The 19,614-nt window shown below is 43.8% G+C and overlaps 1 protein-coding gene across 1 annotated transcript in view; it reads left to right on the top strand.

Moving 5' to 3' along the window:
* Positions 1 to 18,395: 18,395 nt before the first annotated feature.
* SLC35F1 (solute carrier family 35 member F1) overlaps positions 18,396 to 19,614 on the top strand; it is a 377,512-nt gene continuing 376,293 nt past the window's right edge. Inside the window, exon 1 of the mRNA XM_024205390.2 lies at positions 18,396 to 18,570. Coding sequence (XP_024061158.1) covers positions 18,398 to 18,570 — 173 coding nt within the window. The 5' untranslated portion in view covers positions 18,396 to 18,397. The remainder of the gene's footprint in view (positions 18,571 to 19,614) is intronic.

The raw sequence follows: 19,614 nt of genomic DNA, 5'->3' as shown, positions 1-19,614 counted from the left end.
GAGGAGATTGTTGCATAGAATTCTCTGTCAAAGTTTGTTGGTGGATGAAATATGTAAGAATCTACTGTCAGAGTGAGCCTTAGAATGAAAGTGGAGGATTTGTATATTGTGTTTTGTTCATTGCAGGAATGATGTCAACATTTGTTTTCTTTAGCCCTCATCCCAATGAGTAAATTTTCTATTTGCTAATTATTAATAATTTAAATGTTAAAAAATACCAAACAATCCCAAAACTAAAAGCTTCCAGTAATTTCTCACCATTTTATCTTATGAATGGGAATGTTAAATGGATTCCTTGGGCCTTTCCTAACAGCTGGAATTTATTTTTGTAGGGGTGGAATGATAAAGTGTTTCCAAAGTCAAAGACACAGATCTTCAGCTGGACCAGAGCTTCACTTGGTGCAGCTGAGGGGGCAAAGGTGACTGCCAGAGGCTAGACTGACATAACAAAGAAGAGGTTCACTGCCCCAAATTAGGCCTACCTGCAAAAGACCACAAGGGGCCATTCTGCTGCTGGGGATCTACACTACGTAGGCATATCCCCATAATGGGGGAATCCCCAGCTGTCAACTTAAGATAGCTTTATGGCTCCTGTTGCAAAGGAGACAGATCTGGCCCTAAAAGAGGAAATTAATGTTTCCTTTTATATACCATTCCTATGTACCTTGAGGAAAGTCTGTTGGTTCCGACTCTACAGTTTGTTAGTCTGTGAGGGTGATAATAGAAGGCTTCAGCAGGCATTTGTTGATAGTTAGCAATGATTCTATATGAGGCTGTAGTGCCAATTAGACCTAGTCCTACACAGGGCATGGCGGTCGATGCTACAGCATGTGCGGAGAAGCAGCAGGAGGCATTTTCTCTCATAAAAGGCCTCCTGGAAGTCTTTGCTGAGTAGGGGAGCACACAAACAGCTACCGCCCCTTTAAGGAGTTCAGCATCTCTTCCCCCTCTCCCCCCGCGTCACTAAATAATGGAGCAGGATTGGGGATAAACAGGACCATGGCTCCACCACCATTCCCTTTTGTGTGTTCTCTGCCCCTGAGGGAATTATGTGGGGGGCAATCCCAGAGTTGTCCTGAACACTGGGACTGCTATTCTCCCTAATCCTAACCCTGGACTCATATAGGTGGTAGAGCATGAACATCTTCCCCTCCATCCCTCAGCTCTACAGCACACCCCATTAAGGGCTAACTAGAATCTAGCCCACAGAGATTGATTGAATAATAAAAATGAACAGTGACCGTTTGTTATAGTGAACTCTCTCAATAAGAATCCATGCCTTAAATGCCACATAAGAAAATTCATGTTAAGGCCTTTTGTATTTAGGCTTAACTAAGTGATGTATTTGTGTGTCTTGTCTAGATTTTTCCTCGACTGTACAACAGTCCCTCTTTTATAATCCTAGTTTGTTGACCCAATGGTCATTCTAAAAAAAGAAACAATCTGTAATTCTCAATAAACCTGTATCACTGTGTCATGGAGATCACTTTTTTTTTTTAAATTTAATTCTTAGCATCTTGAGGGCAGCCTCTGGTTAGAGAAAGTGCTGTGGTAAGCTGGTTATGCTTCAATAGCTGTTTCACATACTGGTTAGTCAATAATTAAATTAATATATTTTAAAACACTGGGGAAAAGATCAGCTAGAGCTGTGAATTTATAGCACCCTATCGGTGCTGTGCTTTTAACAGATATTTTGAGAACACAAAGGCCTTTATAGAATTTGAATTGGGTGCAGGGGGAAAAAGCAACCAAAGTCTCCTAGTCAGTGTTAGTTTAATAAAATAATATTATTTCATTACTTACTGTATGTAGTAGCTTTCATCTGAAGATTTAAAGGCACTTTTGAAAGGTGGATAAGTGTGATTGCCATCTTATACATGGGGAAGCTGAGACAGTTTAAGTGTCACATCATCACAAAGTAGCTTGCTGGCACAGTCGGCTGAACCCCTGCGCCAGCTGCAGTAGTCACTGAAATCTCAGCACGTTGCTAGCCTTACTTCTTCCGAGGGAAGGATAAAGTACAATGAATTAATATTACATTCTAAGTGACAGAAGTACATATTAATTCATTGCTGCCTCCACCTGTGAGCTTAAGAAAAGCGAAGAAAATTAGAGTAGGAAGGCTATAGGCAGGGAGCACCCTGGCCTCCTGAATGTGCTCCTGAATTCTCCTCACTTAGATATTTTTATATAGATACCCCTTCAGCTGCGCTAAGCCCCATAAGCTTAAGAATCTAGGCTAAAACTTTCAGAAATGGATGCCAAAAATTAGGTTTCTAATTCCAGGAGTGAAGCCAGGTGGAGCTGTACTTTTGAGTGTCAGGTCACTTATTTAGGTGCCTATGTATTATTTTAAGGGGGAGACTTTCAAAGGCAAAGTAGCTGAGTGGCGCTTAACTCTCACTGACTTTCAAAGTGAGTCAGCTGCCTCAATGCCATTTGAAAATCTCCCTAGGGCCCTAGCTCGAAGGACCCACCTTTGAAAATCTTGGTGCTAGTGTGAAATTCAGCCCAGGGCAGACAGCCCACACCATTTAAACCCTGTGGAGATCTTCTGCACTGGACTAAATTTCACCCCCAATCTTAACTATTGTCAATAGGCTCTCCTATTTGGGCCTATTTCTCACGTAGTCAAGGATATGCAGGATATATTGTTCTCCTATATGTAAACTCTTCTGAACATTTATTACTTTCTACGCCTGTGCGTAGTGTGAAGGAATGGATTCAAAACTCAAGAATTGCATTGCTGCATGAGCTATTAAAGGTCACGCTCGTATCTGCACTATGTAGCTGGGTTTCTGTCAGCCCTAAACCGCCTAACAATTTTGATAGACTACATGCAAATGGGAAGCAAATTATTATAAGAGAGCTTTGCACAAGTTCAAAGATTATTTCTCAATAACAGAAAACACTCAGTATGAGACCTCTGTGTTCTATCATTCCAATCAAAAGCTTGGCAACAACTCTAAATGCATCTCACATAAGATTCAGGCAGCCAGCAATTACATGTGACTTTGCCAGTAATAGACAAAGTCAGATTATCCTAAACTGTACATCACTATGAACAGTGAGGGAATTAACAGGATACACCAAAAATGTTGGCTATAAAATAATCCAGAGAAGTATCTCAGCTGTAAGAGATAGGAATACAGTAGTCTCAACACCCTTACGCAGTTTACACATTCATGTAGTGCAAACTAAGAGAGTGGGTACTGAGGAAAGAGCATATACTGTAGTAGGAAGAGAGGCAGTAAATACTATCCCCAATGGGACAATTAGCCACAACAGTATGCACGAGCTCTTTCTCCAGTCAAAGGCAAAATGTGCAGTGTATGGGGAAAAATAAACCCAGGCCATACAATAGCTCTTAATAGCAGGGCTCACTAACATTTTAAACACATTAACTAAGGTGCAAATGTATGATGATGCACAGACTTTAAGATTATTTTGCACTGGTGAATTTCCCTACATTTTCTGGACTTCAGTGAATTAATCATGGTAATCAATTACCATTATATACATCTAATGTAGCTGCCCTGAACTCTGTAGCTACTACTACCAACAGTGAAACCTCTACTTACAGATCAAACGCTTCCCTGCTACTTCTAGTAAAAGTTTATTATTAGTCACTTCCAGAACAAGAAACAACATGTCCGCAATCCACGGGAATGCCAGTGATCAATGCTCCTAGTCCCATTGTGTGGTGCAGAGGAAGAAAAACATCAGAAATAGTCCCATGTGCATAATCTACTCCATCTTTTCCATATAAATTACATGTGGCCAATGGGTTGTGTAGTGAGGGAAAATGGGAAGTTGCCAAGGAGGTTGGGGAGAATCTGGGAAATATATTCCCCTTCTTATATGGCCTACACATAAAAAACAGGGTTATCCCATCCTCCCTACATGTAAAAATCAGGGATTTGCTCTGTTGCTCAGAGCAATATTAACGGTCTCAATTACTATGTGCTACACAGGAGTGGTCACAGAGCACAAGTACCAGCCAGCCAATGTCAATGTGACAAGACAATTGCATTTTGTTGGTGGTGTAGAGGGGCTTGGAAGGTATATTGCCACAGGATTCTGCAGGAAACACTGGCATTAATTTTGTGGATTCTCTAGTCTTGTATTAAGTTTTATGGTGCTGTGCCTCAACCCTACCCAGTCCCATTGGGAAGGTGGGAGGACGTGGCCTGACAATTACATCTCAAAAAGAGTTTAGAAAAAGACTAAGTCTTAGCAGACAGCACATTACATGAACTTGTAATGTAACAGACAAGTTAAAATGACCAGTGTAACTCTGGGCATGCAGTTTGGAACTTCATTCTCTCCCACACACAAAGGTCTTGGAGGCTTTGGTAATATACAGAGTCCAGCAATTTAGAATAATAACACCAGTTACTCTTACCACTAGAAAATGAGATATTTTCACCACAGTTAATTTTCCTTCTTTACAGACAAAATTCACTCTCTTCCTGGGGTTCTTTCCCCAGTGATAGTGATGAGTTTTGTCATCATCTTGAACATACACTCTCAACTAAATAAAATAAAATACTAGCTGAAAGTCAGCAACAAATCTTTTCTTTATTATTTTTCTTCTGTCAATGGAGTTACTCCAGGGATAAATTTGGCACAATATATAAGACCTTTTCTACACTAGAAAAGTGAACTGGTTTAATTAAATTGACTCAAAACCATGTAAATCATTATTGTAGACACATTGAAGCTGGTTTAACCCTTGCTCATATAAATTTCGTAGAATCACAAAAATATAGAGCTGAAAGGGACCTCAGGAGGTCATCAAGTCCAGCCCCCTGCACTGAGGCAGGACCATGTAAACCTAAACCACCCCTAACAAGCATTTGTCTAATCTGTTCTTAAAAATCTCCAGTCACGGGGATTCCACAACCTCCCTTGGAAGCCTATTCCAGTGCTTAACTATCCTTAGAGTTAGAAAGTTTTTTCCTAATATCCAGGGGCGGCTCTAGCTTTTTTGCCTCCCCAAGCATGGCAGGCAGGCTGCCTTCGGCGGCATGCCTGCCGGAGGTCCGCCAGTCCCGCAGCTTCGGCGTACCCGATGCCGAATTGCCGCCGAATCCGCGGGACCGGCGGACATCCCGCAGGCAAGCCGCCAAAGGCTGCCTGACAGCCGCCCTCGCAGGGACTGGTAGGGCGCCCCCCGCGGCTTGCCGCCCCACGCAGGCGCTTGGAGCGCTGGTGCCTGGAGCCGCCGCTGCTAATATCTAACCTAAGTCTCCCTTGATGCAGATTAAGCCAATAATGTCTTGTCCCACCTTCAATGCCAGTGGCCATAGAGAACAATTGATTACTATCCTCTTTATAACAGCCCTTAAAATATTTGAAGATGATCAGATCCCCACCATAGTCTTTTTTGTTGTTAATATTAATTATGTTAAGCTTCTGGTTACAATTAATTTTTTTTTGGCGAAGAAGCAAAATATATATGAAATAATTCAGCTGTCTTGATGTCATCTGTTATTAGCTCTCCTTTCCCGCTAAGTAGTGGACCTACATTTTCCTTCATCTTTCTCTTGCTCCTAATGTATTTATAGAATCTCTTCTTCTGAGCCTTGCTAGGTGTAACTCCTTTTGTGCCTTAGCCTTTCTGATTTTTGTCCCTATGTGCTTCTGCTAATCTTTTGTACACCTCCTTAGCAATTTGTCCATGTTTCTACTTCTTGTAGGATTCCTTTTTTATTTTCAGGTCATTAAAGATCTCCTGATGGGCTCCTTACTAGTCTTCCTATATTTCCTTCTCATTGGGATAGTTTGCTGTTGCATCTTAATATTTTATCTTTCAGAAACTGCCAGCTCTCATTAATTCTTTTTTCCCCACAGATTTTCTTCCCATGGAACTTAACCTGCCAGTTCTCTGAGTCTGTTAAAATCTGCTTTTTTGAAGTCAATTGTCCTTATTCTGCTGCTCTCGCTCCTTCCTTTCCTTAGAATCATGAAATCTGTCATTTCATGATCACTCTCACCCAAATTGCCTTTTACCTTCAGATTCACAATCAATACCTCCCTGCTAGTCATAATCAAATCTAAAATGGCTGCCCCCCTGTTTATTCCTCCAGATTCTGAAACAAGCTGTCCCCAACACCATAGGCGCCGACTCCGTGGGTGCTCAGGGGCTGGAGCACCCATAGGGAAAAATTAGTGGATGCTCTGAACCCAACCGGCAGCCAAGCTCCCCTCCCCCCCGAGCATGCCACATCCACGCTCATCCACCTACCTCCCAGCGTGTCCCACCTGGTCGCCGCCAAACAGATGTTTGGTGGCATTAGCAAGCTCGGGGTGGGGGAAGGAGCGGGAATGTGGTGCGCTCAGGGCAGGAGGCGGGGAAGAGGTGGGGCCAGGGCCGGGATTTGGGGAAGGGGTTGGAATAGGGGCAGGGAGGGGGCAGAGTTGGGGAAGGGACTTTGGGGAAGGGGTTGGAATGGGGGCGGGGTAGGGGCGGGGCCTCATAGAAGGGGTGGAGTGGGGATGGGGCTGGGGGAAGAGGTAGTGTCAAGCACCCACGGAAAAGAGGGGAAGTTGGCGCCTATGCCCAACACATTCCAAGAGCTTATTGGAAATTTTGTGTTTTTCTGTATTACTTTTCCAATGGATGTCCAAGTAATTAAAGTCCCCCACTACTACCAGGTCTTGTGTTTTGGATATTTCTGTTATTTGTTCTAGACATGCCTCATGCACTTCCTCCCCCTGATTTGGTGGTCTTTAGTAAACACCTAACATGACATCACCACTGTTTTTCCCTTTTATCCTCACCCAGAGGCTTTCAACTAGGCTGCATCTCACCTCCTTCTGAAGCTTAGAACAAGTGTATATATTCTTGATGTACAATGTAATACCTTCTCCTTTTTAATCTGCCAGAATTCTTGAACAAACTATACTCCTCTGTACCAATATTCTAACCATGAGATTTATCCCACTGTAATGCCAATTAAGTCATAATTGTGCTTATGTTTTAAGACTTTCAGTTCTTTCTGTTTATTCCCCATATTCTTTGCTCAATACTCCTCCCAGCTTGCATCAGTTTAGCTTCTGTCATTAAAACTGATTTTTTTTTAAACCAGTCCATTTTTCTAATTTAGACAAAGCCACATTGTTAGTAAGTTTCACTTTGCCTTGGAACTGGCTAAGCTCTCAGCACAGGGGAAGAAAACTGAGCCTAGCTTTTTCCCTATGCTGTGGCAAAATGAAGTTTGCTAAGATTAAGTTTCATTTTGAAATTCCACTGTGAAAAGAGCACAGTAGACTGTGGAATAAAGGACAGAACCAGCCAAAAAGGCAACAGCAGCTAACAAACCAGTACAGGCACATAAGGGGGAGGGAGAAAAGTTGATAACAAGATGTTTCTACTTGAAGTAGGAAGCTTGACATCCAAGGTAGAGGCCTATTTTGTCCCATTTCATCAGCTCTTTCCATTTAACTGCCATATTTCATTATTAGTTCCCATACACAACTTCAGTGCTAGGGGAGACTGAACCTTTTGTTTCCAAACACCATATAAGTGCTTCAAGGAGTCCCCAGGGTCAAAAATATCAGCAATGATGATACTCTTGCACATGATAAAAATTGTAACGAATACAACTGGGCTTCCAGACTGCATTCTCTGTCTCCAAACTTCACCCTGAAAACAGCAAAATGGGCAAAGAATGGTCACACTTGAAATTCTCTGGGTATGCTTTGTCACAATAAGGTGTCTCTTAATGGTTTAAGACCTTTAAAAGAGTTGCAGCAGCTGCTTACATTGGAGTGTCAGATAACCTTACATCTGTGAAGAGTCAGCTAGTAATGGGCCTCTAAATATTTCTACCTTGTTCTGTCTGTGCACAGCTGACTTTTCTATTACCAGCTCCTTAGGGCTCATTTCCAACAACTCAGAGTTAACACCTTCTGTAAGTGCTGAACATTAGCATGTAGGAGAGAAGGCCTAAAGCAGAGGTAGTCAATTATTTTTTGTCAAGGTCCAAATTTCTTGGTCAAGGTATAGTCAAAGTCCAGACTCCAGAGAAACACTTTTCATACCACAATAACAATAATGATGATAATAAGTAAATTAAAAGATTTTGCAGTTTGTTCAAAAGCATCTGGTCGTCTGGATTTGGTCCATGGTCCGCCTATTGACTACCCCATCCTTGAGTTTTAAAGTGGCCTACAAAGCAGGTAAGTGATATCTTACTAACTGTGGGTGAAATCTAACCCCGTAGAGAGAGCCTGCACAAAGCCTATGTGATGTTTACATTCCACTTAAGTAATCTTTTGAAAGCTTAGTAGAACTTTGGTACAAAGCCCTTGTGCTAGTTCTCTGTACAGTGGTGTATTTTACCCCAAATTAATGTGAGTAGAGATGTAGGCCACAGCATCCCAATAGCTACATTTGCAGATTGTAACAATTCAAGACTCTATGCTACAAAGATTGGTCCATATTATCAACACGTGGAGGTGGCGTGACTATTGTGATATTATTTCATGTACCTACAATTATATTAAATCATTCCAAGCTTTGCACACTATTTGCTATGAACACCCCTGCTGATGGCTGGCTATGAGGCACAAATCTTATAATTCCGGGGTTTTTTGTAAACTGGGAGATGTGGACAAATCCTCCTCTGGTATAAATCAACATAACTTCATTGAAGTAAATGCTGATTTACACCAGCTGAGGATTGAGCCCAATATTTTTGGAAGGAAGATTGTCTTTGGAAATAGAAAAATCAAAGTACCATAGTTCTTGTGAGTAACCTAATTTGCTGATATTAGCAGAATGGCAGAAGACCTTTTACCCTACTGCATTCTTTGTACAGCTTCCCTTATATGAAAATCAGCATATGTCTTGGTAAACTTCAGACCTTCAGAAAGGACTCTCATTGGAATGTAGATGCCCAAATACCTTTGAGGATCTGGGCGTATTGCCATATGATAGCATTGATTTTACAGGCACCTTCTGCTCAAAGTACTTCGGCCTCGTGGGTAGCCAATGAAGGAAATGACTGAATCTGAATCTGCAAATGTGGCCTGTGTTTGGTGAGCCGAAGGAAAGGATTGACTAGCTCAGCAGGTAGAAAGCACTGTAATATCTGAGCAGGTTTATCATATGACTGTAGGTGGCAGTGGTATACATAATTAATCATGAGTCAATACCTCACAGCTGGCAAGAATCAGCCCTAGAGTCTGTGAATACTCTGTACTGTGAAATGTGTAGCATGTCCAGCATGCTTTTGTTATTCTGGCTCCAGCATTTTTGAGCTAAGCTACTGAGACTGTGTCTGCACACTAAAGTATTCACAGCACATGTAATCCTGTCCCTGATATGACTCAAAGGACTAAAATCCAAAGACTGCATTTTAAAGGACACATCCTGCCATGGCTGATGCAGCAATGGGAAGCAGAGATGCTGCTTGATGCATCCTCTTATTACAGGGATCCTGCTTACCAGGGTACTCCACAGTGTGGGCAGGAGCACCCCGTGGTGGGGTTCACTTTGTTGCCCCTCTAAGCAGCAGCACCATGTCTGCCTGCCACCTAGCTTTTACTGCTGATGGCATCTCATACTCTAGCTGTTTTGGGAGTGGAATACCCCCAACATGTTATCCATTTGGGGATGTGATATGTTGGTATGCTCACCAACTCTCGTGTGTTAAGGAGGCATCTTGCCCTGCTGTTTATGCATGGGGAAAAGGTTCCGATCTTCATCCCTCCCCAATCCTTGCTCAGGGCAGTATTGAGCTCAGAGGCAGTAAGGTGCAGTTGGGCATGCAAAGAGTAGGAAATTAATTTTCAAAAGAGCAATTTAAGGAGCTAGGTTCAAATTTGCCCCTGATGTGAAAGCCAGTGGAACATGCATGTAAATCCCCGGGATACTTCCATCAATTACTTAAAAGGGGAAGTAGTTCAACTTGTACTGATTAGGATGTAAGATGAAACAGCACTCCACCCTCCACTGTTTCCACTGAAATCTATAGCGTTTACACTAGAAGTGAATTTGGTGCATTGAATAAATCTAAGAATCCTGTCTAGCACAGCTCATTTCCCTATGTATGTGTTTGTTCAGTGAACCCTTTACCATTAGAATATTCTTAGACTGTAAAACGTAATGTAGATGATATGCTGGGAAATAACTTCTCAGATCATCAAGTGTAACCCTTGGCATCAAGCAGGATAAAATACTAAACTAATTACACTCTATTTATCTAGCATTATCTTGAACGCCACTAATGATGGTGACATAATGACTTCTCTAGATGATCTCTTCCAAAACCTGATTGTCCTTATTAATCATGTCTGCTGCTAAGATTTTAAAAATTAAGAACTATTAAGAAATAAAAGCCTTGAACCTGACTTTTTCCCCACAAAAAAGTCAAATTATTTCCAGAGTGGATTCCTAGAATTCACAGATGTGTTTTTCTTACCATACAAATTTAGTTTATCTTTTTTGGGGGGGGAAATGACAATCTTCCAGCATGACTCTGCCTGAATCAGGCATTCCTCCCTGTAGTCACTCAAGTATACAATTATGTTTCTTTTCCTGCCTATGATGTCTGCGGAGCAGCATGACAATTAAAAATAACATGAAAAGGGTCTTGATGCTTTGACAAAGAGAGCCTGCTAATTTTTGGTGACCAATCCTCATTGAAAAAAGATTAAAACATTACAAGTGTATTGAATGTGAAGGGATTGGCGGGGCATTTACTTAAGGATCTCAATAATAAAGCTGGTGTACTGCGTCAATTTAAGCATCCTGAGTTTTTTGCCTTTTTTTTTACTGTTACATATATACTATTTGAACTGATAGTTTGTCTGATGACAAAGAAGTCTGATGTACTTGATTGAGCAAACGAGCCTAGCAGCTACTGAACATGCAGTTAGCAAGAGTATAGAAAGGGCAATATCTCTGCCATTTTCAGGAATAGAGTAATTCAGAATGCACCCTGGACAAGTATTTTGTTACTTTCTTTGCTTCTGTTTTATTGTGCACTTCTATATAATGGTGTATGTGTGCAGGTCACTACAGACTCTCAGCCAGGGTACAGGCCCTTTGTGTTGTTCTGTAAAGCCATTTTACGTAGCCTCCTGAGGATTTCCCTGGGTGGTAAAGCTGGCATATCAACTCTATGCCACATTTTCTCCTAGGCTCCCAGCAGATGGGCTGTAGCTGGGGAAAAAGGGGTATGGCTAGAGCCTGTATACCAACTGTCTGAATAATAGTAAACTCGATCAGAACAGCAGGGCCACCTTTACTGTCCCACCCTCTGGTCCTACACAGAGTGCAGCTCAGCCAGAGCGGATCCCTGACCCAACAGCTTACCATCTAGGTCAGACATGACATAAAAAGATGAAATGAGAGATTCCATCAAGCAAGAAGGAGGGAGACTTACATAAAATACGTTTATGAAGGTTTTTGTTTTAGTGGTTACAAATCATATTAGTTTCCCCTCTCCCCCTTTTAAAACTAATTTAAATTTCCTACGTTGTCATGGAAGTGTGGATCTGGACTGGAGAGACAGGGCAAAGCAGTGTGTCTGAAGGAGGGAGGCTGTGGGCTGTACAGGATGAGGGGCGATATTTCAGGCGTGGGAGGAATGTGCAGCAGCACTTCTGGAAGAAGGATGCAAAGACCCTGGGAGTAGTACGAGAGGAAACAAGATGCAGGCAAGGGAAGGGGGGTGTAAAACCTGGAAAGCGAGGACATGAGGAGTTTGAATTCAATGTGGAATGATAGGCAAAGATAGTGAGGGGTTGATGTGGTCACAGGCAGGAGAGAAAGATGAGTTTGGTGGCAGGATTTTAGGTAGCTGGAGATGTGAAGGTAAGCCAAAGAGAAGGCAACTGATAGTCCAGTCAGGAGATCACTGCCATAGTGACTCCGACCCCTCCTGGTCTCGCTGTGTGCACTCTACTCGCAGGCCTCAAGCCTTCACCTCTCACTGGGGTGGAATCTCCTGACTGGACTATCAGTTAATCATGCTATTCTCCCACTCTCAGACCAGACTCAGGGCTGCAGACTAACCATGATTATCTCAGCAGGTCTGATTTAGGCTCAGACCCTGCCGTTCTTTTCCCTCTGAGAGCAATGACAATGGTAATCAGAGACAATACAGCCTTCTTCAAGTAAACTATTATTTATTAGAACAAAAGTATTTAAGAGGAAACATCTTAAAAACAATAAACCAGCCTATACACCCATTCATACAAGAAAGTCTTATAGCCCAATATACAATAACTGCCTCTCACTTACCAGATCAGAGTGTTCATAACATTGTTACAACTCATTCTTAGATTATCTAGCAGCTCCAACAGGATTCATAATATTAGTACATCTCTCCTCCACTTCCATCACACTCACCAAATTATAGGAAAAAGGTTTTGGCAGTTGGGATGGGTTTTGAAGATGGTAACAAGTTGCTGTTCTTTCATGCTATTTGTTACCCACCCATGTCCCAATATTTAAAAGTATTTTAAAGATATGTATTTAAACTAAATGCATTGTTTCTTCAAACTTTAAGATCTATTTTTCACTGCCTTCCTAGCTTTGTACATGCTGCAATGTTTGATGTTATCTACTTCGTTATCTAGAGAGGCTCTGGAAAATAAGAAAAGAAAAAGGCCTTTTAAGGGCAGAATTGTATGATGAAATTGGAATGGTAGAAAAAACTTCTAGTTAAAAGGCTGCTCCTCTTCATCCTGCTCTTCTAAGCTCATACCGCACACCGAACAGTGGGTTACACAAGTAGTTCCATTAATGTCAATGGGACTAATTGTATAAATAAGGGTAACATGAATGAAAATGGTTTGCAAGACTGAGTACTCTCTGTGTGTACAGTAAAGGTAAATTCTGAACAATATTAAAATGACTGAAATTAAAATTCTTCCTGAAAAATTTACAGAACTTCTCAAGCCTTGTTCCTTAATTCCAAGATGACTGTATTTTATTTGTTATCTGTACACTCACTGATTACTGAACAGTAGCAGGTTGGGAAGGGTTATTATTGCTACATGGAAAACATTTTTTTAAAACTTATTAATTCTGGACAAGTAGAGACACCTTTAAATTAAGAAGTACTTCAGGCTGACATTTAATTATGTAATGAGGAAGGAGAGGAAATGTGCAATAAAACAAAGTAAGAGTAATTGTAATGTGGATTACTGAAAAGAGCATGAAGATTGAAATTGTTACTGGGCTGAGCAAAGATACCACCATACAACTATTCAGTGTTCAGTATTTTCTATTTCAGCAGGTTAGAGTAGTCCTTCCCATTGGCCTTTTTGCACTGAATTTCAATGTGTGAGACTATGGCATGTCTCTCTCTGCAATTGGCTGCAAACTTTCTTGTCTCTCAACCCGTCTTTTGAGATTCAGTTCTCTTTCCTGTCCCAGGTTTTTGTGTTTTGAGTGGGATGAGTGTGTGAGCAACTGTGCTATGAATGAAGTGTGGAAGGTAGTACATTCCTGTGGTGGGTTTTTTCTTCTTGTTTTATTAATCTCTGCAGCATTCCTTCATTCATTCTTCTCAGATCTAGGAAAGGACAAATAGGCAAATGTATATACCCATGGAAAAGCTAATGGCAGTTGCAGAGCTATGAATGACTGCGATAGACAAATTAGTCAAACCCAGCAGACGACAATGGTTGGCAAAAGAGAGAAGCACAGGAAATGAGCTTTTAAAATGAGAGAGAGAGAGAGAGAGAGAGAGACTCTTCAGGAAACATTGAGCTAGGCTAGGAAGTTCAGATTCTGAGCTGGCTAATGAGCATCATATTATTGTGAGCTAAATTCCTTATGCTGTTATTTACAGTAATTTTTATTATGTATTTGTTTTTCCCTAAGGTGAGAGAGAATCTAATAAATTATATTTTATTTTACCCTGTCTAGACTGGATAACCCATTTTCTTCATAAGATGACTCAGCCACTTGGTCTCTATGACACAATGGTATGTGATTGTTGTATAAATATTTCCCTCACAGGGAAGAGTGAGAAACTTGTTTTAATTAGTTTAGTGTATTCCCCACATTTAAAGCAACATCTAACAAACACGATTATAAAATATTGCTATGGCACGTGTCACCAGATGGCACTGTTACACATGTTCTTTTTCTTACTGCGCAAGCAAGTGTTCAGTCTTGGGAAGACATGCTGTAGTGTTGGTACTGTTAGTAGTACTTAGAGGGAGCTATGTGAGAGGTGGAGGAGAGTTTGCTCTCTGCATTAGTCTCTGATTACAGTTAATTCTTGAGGCAGAGCTGGTCTCTGGGAATTGAACATTGGTGTTGGGATGAGATTCCTGATAGAAGGGATTGGCCTGCATGCTTTTTGCCTATCTCTATTCTAGGACTTGTGTATATTATGTAAAAAAATCAATTTACACTTAGAATATAGTCAGCCTTGGCATCACTGATTTCTCCTCCACTGGAAAAATCTCTCTCTAAGGCCCCAGACATCAGTAACTGCTTGGCAGAAGGGCAGTGCTAGTGTCAGAATGGGATACTGATGTTGGAAGAAGGGGCGACAATATCAAGGATGTTTCATTCTGCTGAATTTATCTGTTCTCTTTTATGAGGACCATTTCCATATAGGGGAATGGAGTTTTTTGGCTTCAATGTGCAGTTTCCTTTGAATTTTTCCATGGGGTAGGGAGAAGGATGAGGGCATTGGATTTAGGTGAAAAGGGTTGGGCTTCCCTGGAGGTTAGGAGATTCACTTATTAAAGGTGCAGCTGTTAGCAAATGTCAAGAGGCAAATAGCTTTTGTGCAAACTGCCCCCTGGACTCTGTGCTACTGCCCATCTCTCTGGCTTCCTGCAACCCCCTGACAGCTCCTCTTTGTTGCCAGGACTCCAGCCTTCTGACAGTGATTGCCTCTGAACTACTTGGGGGAGTTCCATAGCTTGGTGCAGGAAGAATCATACATAAGGTAAAGTTTTGTGGTTAATGTCTCTGTTTCTTTTGACAGTTTTCTTGTGTGTTTTTCCTTCTTTTGTTATGTAAATTCTTCTATTTATACAACTATATGGAATTTCTTATGTATACTACCCAGTGAGTGTTTTACTTAATATGTATATAGAAATGTTCACAGCTTATTTTGGCCTACATCCAGTACATGGAAAATTATAAGAAAGAGATACAGGGGAGAGTAAATGAAATGAGTTAACATAGATTATATCACCAGGTGTTCACATAATGTCATCTAGGGTAAACTCCTGGCCTCACTGCAATGATAAAGCTCCTATTGACTTAAGTGCAGCCAAGATTTCACCCCTTGAATTTAGGAAGGGACTGGTAGTCAGGACTCCTGTGTTCTGTACCTGACTGTTACATTCTCTCCTTGGGAAAGCTATTTAGTGACACATTTTAAAAAGTTCTCTTTAGTTCTGAGTTTCTCAAACTTTGTTCAGCATCTTTGAAAATCAGGGTGTCTAATCATGGGCACTTAAAATGAAAGAGCCCTTTGGAAAATGGGGGTCTTGCCCTCTTTATAACTCAATTTGCCAACCCATAAAATAGGGATGACACCGCACTGGGATATTGTGCATATTAGTGTGGTGCTCTTTCTAAAGCACATTGAGCTCTTCCTCTGAAAAGTTCTCTATTGAGGTAAAGTATTATTGTTATTAGCATTTGTTATGCGGATGCTGATGGCAGCAAATTTAGCAAAAATTAATTAATTTTGTGGGTGAAGCCTTTTTTTTTTTGTTCATTCCATCTCACATTTGATCCAGTGTCTGAAACTTCCTACCCCTCCCAAGAGCCCCCTTTCATCAGTCCTTCTCTAGAGTTGCCCTTTGTGTCAGGTCTGGTGTTGGTAGTTTTTGTTAGAGCGATTGGGAAATTTTTGACAAAACTGATTGGCGTTACTATCAGAACATTCTGATTTATTTTTTTAAACTAAAACTTTTGGCAGAAATATCTGTTCTGACAAAAAATTCCATCTGGAAGGTTTCTCAGGCCAAGGGTGGAATGAATAGAGAGAGAGCAAGAGAGAGAGAGAGAGAGACCAACACTCCCATATCCCAGATGAATGCCCTAGTCATTGGGCAGTTGGCTGTTTTGGGGGAGGCGCTCTAGCCACCAATGGTTGGCTGTTTTTGTGGGGGGTATCCTGGACACTGGGCAATTGGCTGTTTTGGGGAGCATCCTGGCCACCAGGCAGTTGGCTGTTTTGGAGGGGGTGCCCTGGCCACCAGTGGTACACAGTTTTTTGGGGCGGGCACCTTTGCCACTGGGCAGTGGGCAGTTTTGGGGCCTGTATTCACACATTTCACGTTATTGTAATAATTTTTGTACAGGGAATGCCTTGTGAGGTATTATTTGAAAACACATAACTTGCTGATGAGTAATATCATGGTAAAAATGCATGTAGCAACATTATATGTAAAGTTATGAACATAACCTGAAATCATGACTATAGTTTGTTTCCCAGATAAGTCTGGGGAGTGGCTAAACCAGTTTCTCAAAAGGCAAGCTGACACCCCAACCGGGTGTCAACAAAGCTGATGGGCCATCACCTATCAAATGGCCATTCTTTGGCAAGAAAGGGGGACAGGGACATAGATAGATCTGCATCTTAGCAAAGAAACAGCATGAGGAGTCCTTCCTCCATCAAACCCCCTATCTCTTGGCTCTGAGCTGGAAATGCTTTTCAAAGAGGGGCTGAAACTATAAAAAAGGGTGGAAAGCATCCCAAGACCTCCCCTCTCTCTCCCTACCCATCTCATTCTCTGCAGCTGAGAAAACAAAGGAAAAGAGTCATTGGACTCTGGGAGCAAGGGGGGCAGGTCCTGACCCGAAGAGTTTGGTCAGTAGTGCTGTTGGAAGCATGTGGTCAGAAACTTTATTTGAATCTAATATAATTTGTTAAGCTAGGCAGTAGAAAGCATTTTTATGTTTATTTTCTTGTAACCATTTTTTACTTTTATGCCTCATTCCTTATACTCAAAACCTCTCTTTGTAGTTAATCAACTTGCTTTATTTCATCTAATCCAGTGTGTTCAACTTGGAAGTCTCTGGTAACTCCATTTAGGGTGGCAAATTGTGTATATATGATTCCCTTAAAAGCATACAGACTTAATATATTTGGACTGTCCAGGAGGGGGCTGGGCAGTACAAGACATACATTTCTGGGGGGAAATCTGGGACTGGGAGTGTGTTACTAGCACCCTGTAATATAACCAAGGCTGGTGAGAGCCAGAGTGTGACTGATGGGCTGCAGTTACACAAACATATCTGGGAGTGACCTGCATGCTGGTGGCTGTATGTGAGAGGTCCAGGTTGGGAACTACCACTGTAAGGCAATGCAAGGCACCCCAGGTTGCAGGGCAAGGGTGACAGACCTCACTGGTCTGGATTGCACCCCAGTATGTCACAGGGTGCCTTGGTTATTGAGTGGTTGGCTGCTTTTGGGGGTCCATTGGGCAGTTGGTTCTTTTGGGGGGGGGCACTCTGGCCTTTGGGTGGTTAGTTGTTTTGGGGGTGGCTGCTTTTTTGATGGAAAACTGTTCGTCTTGTTTTTGTTCTGAGGCCGAAGGACACCCTAACATTTGTTGACAGCTGGGATTGCGGGTCTCCGGCCTGCCTTAGTTGTGATGACTTCCCATGTCTCACCTCAGCGGCTTTAAACTTCCTAGGAGTTTTGGCAGCCGCCTGCCGCTGTCCGCGGGTGGCTGGTACTGAAGGCGGGGGAGGGGGGAACCCCTGAGGGCACTGGAAACTACAACTCCCGGCAGGCAGACCCAGTCCGGGAGGGGGCAGGCGGCTGGGGGGCTCCCGGTGCTGCATGTGCTCCCTCTGGTGGGTGTGAATAGCCGGGGCGGGGAGGGGAGGGCTGTTGCCCACTGGCTCCGTCTCGGCTCCCACTGCTACACTCGCGTTCATTCCCTGCCTCTGACTCGCTCTCGCTTCCAGCCAGCCCCCCGCACGGAGGGAGGCAGCTACCGCACACACGGCCGAGGGACTGAGCCCGGCGCGGAGCCGCGGGCTGCACCTGAGCGCCGCACGCTGTGTGTGTGTGTGTGAGGGAGCCAGAGGAGCAGCGCCAGGGGAACACAAAGCGGCTCAGTCCAGCTCGGCAGCGGCTTCCTCTGATCACAGAGAACCAGACACTCGCTGGGAAGCGAAGGGAAGGGGCGGGAGGGCTCCAAACTGCGGCCACTTCGTGGGCTGTGACCAGCCCTTGCTGCTGGGAAGGAGGCGAGGCGCGGTGGGGGCAGCAGCAGCAGCCCGCCCCTCGCTCCATGGCCGCGCAGTGAGCAGGAGCGGGGCACAGTGGCCGTGGCTCTGGAGCTGGCGCTGCGCGGAGAAGAAGCGAGCGAGCCGCCGCCCGCGCGGAAGTGTCGCCCGGCCGGCTGCGCGGCGCAGCATGCGCCCGGCTGCTGCCTTCTGATGCCCAGCCCCGCCGCGATGATCTCCCCAGAGCAGCCGCCGCAGCCCAACCATGTTGTCGCGACCATCGAGAACCTGCCGGCGGAGGGCGGCGCCGGCGGCAGCGGCAGGAGCAGCATCTCCGCCTCCTCCTCCCCCGGCGTGCGCCAGCGGCTCCGGAAAGTGCTGAACAGGTGAGGAGAGGGGCCGGCCCCGGGCGGCGCGGGGAGAGCAGCGCCGCCAGGGCCGGGCAGCGGCGGGCTGGGATCCCCGGCGAGGAGCCGCTTGTGGGGACGGGGAGAGGGCAGGGGTGCCCAGCTCACTGCCCCCCACCAGCCCTCAGAGCAGCGGGTAGCATTTGCCCCCCAGCTTTGCCCCTTGCAGAGCTGGGAGGAAGCAGGGGGAGGGGAGAGCGGTTTGTGCCCTCGGGCTTTTTAAACAGCAGGGCGGCCCGTCCAGTCCTGGAAGCTCCCTCATGGGGCGGGCGGGCGGGGGATGGTGCTGCTGACCCGGGCGTAGGAGGGCAGATGCCACATGTCTGGGGCTCACAGCCAGCCCAAGTCGTCCTGCAGCAACACCAGGGACGGAGGGATCGAGGCAAAGGGTGCCCCAAAGAGGCACGAAAGTGTTAAGAAGAGAGAGAAGCTGGTGGAAGTGACCTTATCTGCCAGGGCTTAGAGCTGAAAGGACTGGGGTTAAGAACCCGACTGCTCCTCCCTGTTCGCTCTCAACACAGGACCGCTCTGCTGACTGTTGGAAGGGGACTTTGCACCATGTACTGTCTAACTGTGGATTCCCTTTTCCCACTCCCTCTCCTTTCAGAGCTGGAAGATGCTAATTTTTACATGCCTAGTGACTCCATCAGGGGGAGAACTCCATAGAATAAACCTCCAAATGCTTAAATTTTGCTAGTTAATCTCATATTCACAGTGTACAATCAACAAGAAATAACAGTAGGCTCCATGTTATACAGTCTGCAGTTTTGATTTTTAATGGAGAAATCCCTAAGGAATTGCACCAGTTTAGCTGAGTGGAGGTATGAGCTTGAAGTGGGAGGATGTAGAAACAGAGCTGTAAAATTGTCATAGCTGAGGTGATCTGGCTAGTCATTATTTGTGTGTGGGTTTACTGTGTGTGCGTGTGTACATATAATATCCAAAACAAACAAAGTCTAATGCCTCAGGAGATTTTAAATGGGTCTGGATTCGTTGTTGCCTGATTTCTGGTTACTTAAGCCA

The sequence above is a fragment of the Terrapene carolina genome, unplaced genomic scaffold (genome assembly GCF_002925995.2).
Source record: "Terrapene carolina triunguis isolate 2854851 unplaced genomic scaffold, T_m_triunguis-2.0 Scaffold85, whole genome shotgun sequence".
Taxonomy (NCBI): Eukaryota; Metazoa; Chordata; order Testudines; family Emydidae; genus Terrapene; species Terrapene triunguis.
Note: the sequence above shows the minus strand (reverse complement) of the source record. Positions and strands in the feature narration are given on the sequence as shown.